This window comes from Atta colombica, unplaced genomic scaffold (genome assembly GCF_001594045.1).
Source record: "Atta colombica isolate Treedump-2 unplaced genomic scaffold, Acol1.0 scaffold105, whole genome shotgun sequence".
NCBI classification, from domain to species: domain Eukaryota; kingdom Metazoa; phylum Arthropoda; class Insecta; order Hymenoptera; family Formicidae; genus Atta; species Atta colombica.
Window position 1 is genome coordinate 2,108,466 of NW_017259190.1, and position 8,721 is coordinate 2,117,186.

Genomic DNA, 8,721 nt, shown 5'->3' on the forward strand with positions numbered 1-8,721 from the left:
ATTTATTAATTATAGAATGGAATTTAGACATATAAAAAAGATACATATAAAAATCAAGATAGGAAAATATTTCTGAACGATAGTGCAACAATTAAGGTATTTTATTTTATAAAAAAGAAGTTTTTTAACAATTTATTAATAATGACTTTTTTTTTAATATAAAACTCAGATATATTATCCTACTTCGATTTTTTTATGTAAAATATTAATTAAAATTATGCGAAAATTTGATAATTTAAAAAAAATACTTTTCGTGAAGAAGATGAGAATTTTTCGATTCGAGTATATTTTACACTATTTCGAAAAAAATTTGCGAAAATATTTTATTGCGAGACACAGGGTAAAGTCATTTCTGATGTTTTAAGATCTTAACGTCGAAAAATCGAAGAATTAGGATACTTGATTGTATAGCTATGCGAAAATAACCGAGATAAAATCATGACTTACCATCAATAATCCTCGAGGATCACAGACGACTTCGACGAAAGCAACGTCGTGGGATTTAGATCTGCGATGTGCGTGCAGGCGCGAGCGTCATCCGACCGAAAGGGATATTTCCAAAAGAATGTTTCACGGGCTATGAACTTGGAGAACGTAAGCCTCGTAGAGGAGGCGTCAAGACGAATGACTAAGGCCCATGGCATGACTCGACTAATAGCGAGTACTCGACGCGAAGATTGATTCGAGATAGCGATGGGAGATCCACCAGCTCTCTCTCCCCCTCATCGTTGATTATAAATGCTAATTTATGACTTCTTCACGCCACGCTCGTCTTCCTCTTCCTTCCACCCTCTCCGTTATTTCATTCTTTACCATATAACAAAACGCTTATCTATCTATCTATTCCCCCTCCCCCAAACCTCTATATCTCTTTCAATCTCTCTCTCTCTCTCTCTCTCTCTCTCTCTCTCTCTCTCTCTCTCTCTCCCTCTCTCATTCTTGTTTATTTGCTTCCTCTCACACTTTTACTCATGCACACACGCATAAACCTCTCCTCTCTTTCACTTGACCATTTTAGTGAGTACTAAGTTTTAACGCCCAGTGGATGTTCTTGGACGCTGTCGGGCCGCTCGGCGCCTCCGCGATTTTCTGAATGAGCAACGTCTTTATTATATTTTTCTCCTTGTTTTCTTTTCCTTTCTCTTTACTTCTTTCTCTTTCGCTTATCTCTGCATGTCATCAAAAATTCTTCTCTTCTGATGATCTCCCTTATCGCAAGCATCTTTCTCACCACTTTGCGCGTATTATCTTATTACCTTCGGTCGAATTTTATTAATGATTTTACTTAAATCTCGCTATCTAATCCTTTTCTTCTTTTTTTGCGTTCTTTTTCTCTTTCTGATATCAAGTTGCGTCTCTGCTCAGGGTACAAAAGTCTTCAAATTCTGATTGAGATATTTTGATTCGTCGTGAGTACCGTACAGGTCTAGCAAAACGCGAGTACAATAAGTATCAATGACAAAGAATATTGTCGCGTCACGGCGCTAAGAGCAACGCGGATACGTAAATGGGTTAATGACGACGTTGACAAGAATGATGCGTTGATCTTCGACCTCGAGATCTTGAGACAAACAAGATCGATATCGCGCCCTATTGTTCGCCGTCCTCGCCCTTCGTATCAAGTATATTCGAGATTCGCGGTGTCGCCCACCCTCGCCGCGCCCGATTCTTTTCTACTCTTACGCGAATCGAGTTCGCGGGTCATTATCAGGCGCCGCGACATCGCTGTTCGAGGTATAATATTATGCGGAAGCTAGCTGCCGCCAGACAGAGTGTCACATCGTGGATATGTAGGGCCAGTTGAAGCTGTTGCCGCTCAGCAACATGTCCCTGATGAGCGTCTCGATCGGCGTCTTGCCTACTAGCCGCACGAAGAAGAGCTGTTCGATCACCTGCGACGAAACTGTGCGTAACGACGGTAATCGCAGCAGCAGCTTGCCAAACCTTGTCGGTTGATTCGGGTATTGGGTCCGACAGTATTCCTCCAGGGCGCACTGCGATTTTTCCTGAAGGGATTCGATGTGCGCCACGTCCGAGAGTCCGCAGGCGTCTGCGACAGAAAAGAGAAAAAAATAATTTAGACACAACGTATAAATGAGATTATTTTTGAACACTTTTGATGACAATTTTTTATTTAATACAAGCATGCTATATATTTTGACTAATAATAAAATTATATGATTATTTTATTATACGTTTAATATTATCAAGGAAGTTATGCTTTAAAACTTGTTTCCTGTATGTCTTTTTTATTACTTTACTATGGGATTACTTAAATTTTGAAGCATAATTAGGTAGCTAATACGAAGCAGACATTAATCTTCTGCGCAAAGTATCGATCAGAAGCGACCAAATCAAATTAAAAATATCATGTTATACTATAAAATTTGTATAAGATATGTCATATATTTATTATTACTTGATATCTATTTAAAATAATAAAGAATCATAAATTGTCCAACATATTTTAAAATTATTGAAATTTTACTATGCTTTTTTAGTAAAATAAATAAAATATATTGATATATTTTATTTGTGGAAGTACTAATAAACAGAGAGAATCATATAACATTCTTTGAAATATCATATTATCCCACGACCATGAATTTCAGGGTAAATGTTAAAAGAAAATTCTGTCTGTGAAACAAATACTATTATATATGATTAATATCGGAGTATCCTGTAAATATATAAGAAGTAAGAAGTTTGTTTCTTCGCGCCTTGACCCTAATCTCTTGCTTGTGTTCGAATAGAATGGCAACCTACGGTAGAAAATCTCAGTTTTTCTGCTCCGAACATTCTCCTCGTTAGCCGAAGCGTATCTCTCGATACGCGCGGAAGGCGATAACTGTTGCCGTTTAATCTACGTGCATAAAGGAAACACTGAGGAAAGCACCTACGCTTTATTATCGAGTTAATTATCGTTGTAGCCCATTAACCGAGACATAATTAGCGAGTCGAAGAAAACTCGTTTCTCGGACAGACCAGTGATCATTATTAGAAGGCGAGAGAAAAAGTAAAAGAAGAAATTATTTATACGTATAGTCTAGTAACGACGAGCAAGTAATAGACTTAAAGGGACTTGGAAATCGAACTTGCCAAAATATTTTTATAATGACAACCCAGAAAGAGCTTTTTAATTCTCTATATTGAAATAATGTGCGCGTTCCAAGCATTGACCGTTTAACTTTACAAACTTTCTAAATCTGAATCAGTGGATAATCACTGATATCAGTGCCAAGTATGCCATTGGTAATCAGTGAATTAAATGTGAGATCCCTAACCTAGTTAATTTTTATTTTGTGACCTAACTAATCTTGTTTTGCTTAAAATTAATGAATATGATATTGGAAAATTGAAATTAATGTGTAAATATTTCAATTATACATAATGCTCAAACATTTTTCCTTTTTTTGTTTTGAACTTCATTGATTATCAGTGCAAAATATGCCATTGAATAATTAAAGTGACTATCCACTGATTCAGATTTAGAGAGAAGTTTTGCAAGTTAATTCTCTTGGTATTAATTAACGTGCAATTGTTGAAAAGAATTTAATTTGAAGCAAACTGACAAATTCTTCACTTAATAGATTACAATTACTTTTAATTAATATATTATTCTTAATTAATTTATTATGTAAATAAGAAGGAACAATTTGAATCATTGTTGTCAAGTTCGGACAGTGCTACAGGTGATTCGTCATTCAAACACGAGGGTTAAAGTCCTCGTTGGGTTGCAATGAAGACTGCAATTCCCGGCAGACGAGAGTGAGATTCACGTTGGAATGCACGTGCCAACCGGAGACACCGCCGGTGCAAATGTCAGACTAATCACATGGGCCATCTGCTTCGGCTTATCCGCGAAACCGCACTATTGTTTCCCGGAAAATGCAGTCTTTTGTTCATACAGGAAAAGAGAGAAATAGTAGGTACATGTGATTTGCCCAAGTACATTGGGTGCCACGAGAATAGCAGAATTACCTTCATCTTAAATGGAAATTTTAATCATTTTTATTTAAATAAAATGAACCAATTAAATTTATTTGTATATATATAGACATAGATATTTTTTAGGCCTCGGTAGTTTAAAGATTTAGGACGCTCGCACAGAATGCAAGAGATCCGGATTCGACTCCCGACCGAAGTAATATTTTTCGCAATAAGAATTAATTACTTACAGATTTTAATATGTTATTCAACATTATTAAGATCGTTTCGAAGATGTGAATAAGCAAAAATTTGTTAAATTGCTAGTCAATTTAACTTGTGATATTATTGCGGTAATTTAGTAGAGTTAGCGTTTTCAAGACCGAAAAATCATTTCGGCGCGCGTTTTTGAGGACTACACGTAATATATAAATTCACACAAGAATCATACATAGCATTAAGATTCAGCTAAACCGTTCAAGACTTTGATTTCTATAGTTTGTGTTATCATACATATACAGTTCTATAATATATTATATTATAGATATTTTTTATTTGCATAAAAATAGTTTTACATAGAATTAATTTTATAACTAGAATATCTAACTAAATATTTTATTACTAAATATCACATAAGCTTTACATTTAATTATCAATATTTTGCCATTTCGCTCGTTAAATTTTTTACATTCTTCGTTTCTTATTTTATGAAGAAATTTCATGCTTTCAGTATACATACACGTATAGAATTTTCTTTTTCATAGTATTTATATTATTTTTTTGTACTTCTAAATAGGGCCATAAATTATTTTAATCAATCATTAGTATATTGAAGTATTCTCATCAGCTTCTTCTCAGCTTCGTACATTACTCGTCACATGCATGCTAAGGAAAGTTTCATTATCACATTTTTCACGAAATGATCGAGGGTTACGTATAGCAGTGGACCAATCGCTATAGCAGGACGAATCGCTCTATCAAAAGCGAGTGAGAAATCGAGATTACTTATATCCATAAGCTCATAAATCGACGGATGGTCGACAATCGAAAAGCAAGTGTGCGTGCCGAGGGTCAATGATTCTTTTTGCGAAACTTTTGAACAGGACGGACTTCGTTGTTCCTCATTATGCGCAATCCGCGCACACGACGCGTGCATAAAACGCGCTGCAGACGTCAGTTTTCTTTGTGATAGAGCCCACGTGCGCATAATGGGCCATTACGCATACACAGGGAAATAACGCGATTTGCATTTGCATTTCCTAGCGACGTTCTCTACATGGCAACTACGTAGAAATCGTGCGCGGGCTCGAACGAAATGTCCGCGAAAATCGCAAAATTTATTGAAGCAAATACGCGTAGCAAACGATTAGATACTTCAATCAAGGTCCAGTGAAGGTCCTGTCCTTATTTATTTCTCTGCGTTGTATTATATATTACGTATAATGGAATGACGTATAATGGAATTAAATTTTTTTAGAGGAAAAAATAACTACATTTTTTATTGTTATGTAATTAATAAAATAGATTGCGACCATTTATTGGGAAAAATTAACAACTAATAAATTATAAATAAGCTATCATCAATTCATTAATGATATTATTAAACAAATTGAATGAAAATTAGGTGATTTATTTCAAAAAATTGTAGCGATATTCAGTGCACATTTTCCACATCGCACTTTCTGCATCTACAATTAGAAAATGGAAAATTATTAAATATATAACTTATTTATTTGAATTAATATAACTCGTATTTATTATTACAATAATATTTAAATAGTTTGATCATGAATAACGATTCGTTCAATCAATATATTCATATCATAATATATTTATATTTAAATGTAATCGTTTATTTTGCCATTTATACTTTGCAACTTATTTGCATATCATTGCCGAACGCTCGAGGGAACCCAAGATCTCTTACAAGATCTTAATAAATCACTGTTTTTCAATGAACAACATGAATCGTGGATAGGATCGTGAAAATATACGCAAAACTTAATTTCGCTACTATATTATACTTATTAACAGTTCTCGTTGTCAATGAGTTGTTTTTTTCTTTCACACTGCATCTACGTTGCATCGAGGACATGCATCGATAATCGTTTAATTTCTAACACATAAACACTTATCAAGGCAGAGAATCATTAAATGCAGCTTCGGACAACCGATACAACCTGCATAATTACAATTTTTTATGAGAGGGCTGCTCCTTATTAAGACTCGAGAAATAATCCTCATGCAACATATCCTTTTTTTGCAAACGTTTGGGTAAAGAAACAGAATGATAATCCGATTGCATTATCGCCAAAGTATCCTAATGTAGCTGAAATCCATTGCTAATGCATTTAGATCTGATTAACTTTGATGAAGTATTGTGTGCAACTCAATGTTTACTCTACAAAATTATTCAGACAATTAAATTTTTTTATTATTTTACAAACATAAATTAATTATTGTGTAAAATAAAATTAAAATATATAATATATAATGAAAGAATTAGTTCATAAAAAAATGTATAAAAGAATTAAACAAGTCATTATGTGTTTTTAAATTATAGATTTTTATAATTTAGGTTACGTATCTCTAATTGAACTCTTATAAATCTAATAAGTATCCATCATTAAATAACAAAATTATCCTAAATTTTATTTCGACTTTGTTAACAATTGTGAGGAACACGACACGATTAGAAGCATCAGTTTGTGAATTGCAAAATCTGAAAATTATATGTGATAATTGTCTAATAAATTTTCTAGCCCACATCTTTCTTGCTTGAAAGCTAAACGTTAAAATAATCAGGGTTCTCTGCCTCTCTGTTCTTTATGTCGCAATGATGCTGATCGACGAAATCCGAGCGCGATTCGCCGCGTACCCGTATCAGCCTCGATCGACGAGGTCTCAATTAAAGAGACCGCGAGGAATCCGCCAACGCGCGGCCAATAAACAAACTGTCGGATTGGCTCTGTGCGATGTCGTCAGCGCCAATTCACCGCATCAGTTCGAATAATGCCGTTGAGTGGCGTCTCTGGTTTCCTCCTCGCGTCGTCTTTCATCTCGTTTTTTCTCTCCTTCTCTCTCATTCTCATTGCACGCGTTAACCGCTAAATGCTGTGGCGCCTCGTTGACCGAGCACCACCATAAATTGACCAATCTTCAGTAGTGGGATCCCTGAGTCCCATTGCCATCTTCCACGTTATCACTGGGATACATCTCCTCGGGACCCCCCGCACACTGGATTCGATTGACTGAAATTCGACCTACGATTTATCAATATTACACGAGTTGCGTAGCGATATTAAATCAATTATTGGTCACTTCACAATGTTTTAGCATTGGTAAGCTGATTGGCGGTTGAGAGATACGCTCTTGCTCGAAGTGGAATATCTGACGCAGATGAAGCTGAAAGAATTTGATATTCTGTAATAAAAAATATGTAACTCACCATGATTTGATAACTGACTTTTATACCATCAAGATTTTTTTTAAAGAAACATAGATAAAGCTGAAGAAATTTGATACTCCTTTAATATCTAAAAAATAATCCATCATGATTTGATAACTGAATTTATAATATCTTTTTCTCGTATGAGTTTCCGATAATAAGTGTGTAGGAGTTTTAAACATGTCTTAGATATCTTTAGATTATGATGCATTATAAGCTGTGATTGTGCCATTCTCTATATCTGATCTACAATAATCGTGAAAAATTTGCAAGATCATCAAACAGGTGTACACAATACGAGATTAGGCCACACCCAGGAATTGCCGATGTTATCTTTGATAATCAAATATCAGAAATAAATTTTTTGTGAAATCGCTCTAAAACAATGGTTCGGATTGCATTAATTGGAATTCTGATTTAAAATAGACAAATCAGAATTTTCTGAATCATCCATTTTCAATCAGAAATTTTTCTCAATGCGAAATTGGTAAGATCGCGAATCAATTAGATTTCTTTTTCTTGTTTCAAGTGTATTCTTCAGTCATTTTCTGACACGTGATTATTGCTTCCTCGAAACTTGACCGCTCGAGTTCCATCGTTTTCCAGTGCGTACCGGCTAGATCCAGCACCATTCTTTGTCTTATTAGTCTTAATTTTGTCGGGAGATACTCGATGTCGTCAACCTTATGATTCTAACATCTGTACTATAATTACGACGCGTGTATTGCGTAATTTTTCATAGACTGTTTCATGAAGTTGTTTTTTATAAGCTAAAAATAATTTGTATTGACACATTTATTGAATAATTTTAAAGAAAAGTTCTTATCTTATTTTATAAAATTATTCGAAATATATAACATTACATTATATTTTTATTTACTTAAAAAAATTTTGGCTTAGAAAATTTGATAACACACGTAGAAATAGCGAATTAAAAACGAATTAAAAATTTCTATTATACTCAACCCGAAATTTCAACATAGAACATCCGCAATTTTGAAATTAATCTTCATTACTTCTTTTTGAATTTTAATATTTTAACATCTTTTTAAATATGAAAACTTATTCAAAAATATTATATTTTTAATTATCTGATATTATTTATTTATTGATATCACATTGTTTCTAAAGTCGATATAACTAAAGAAAAAGCATCTGTTTAAGAAGACGTTTACATCTAATCTAAAATCTACTATTGTAAATGTGCAATTTTCAAGTAGTTTCGTAAAAACGAGCGATATTACCTCGATATTACAGAAACGGAAACGATTGCTAGTCGTGCGTCCATCCCCGACGGGATAATCCCTCGGATTGCGGATATATATATATATATATATATATATATA

The 8,721-nt window shown here is 34.0% G+C and overlaps 1 protein-coding gene across 2 annotated transcripts in view; it reads right to left on the bottom strand.

Annotated features, from left to right (window-relative positions):
- LOC108690600 (steroid receptor seven-up, isoforms B/C) overlaps positions 1 to 8,721 on the bottom strand; it is a 130,914-nt gene that overhangs the window by 1,347 nt on the left and 120,846 nt on the right. Inside the window, exon 4 of one of the 2 annotated variants that reach the window (XR_001931903.1) lies at positions 448 to 2,050. Coding sequence is in view for 1 of the 2 variants with exons in the window: in XM_018197976.1 (XP_018053465.1) it covers positions 1,776 to 2,050 (275 nt within the window). In the remaining variant the exon portion in view is untranslated. Of the gene's footprint in view, positions 1 to 334; positions 2,051 to 8,721 lie in introns of those variants that run through there. The other variant, XM_018197976.1, reaches the window with a different exon arrangement.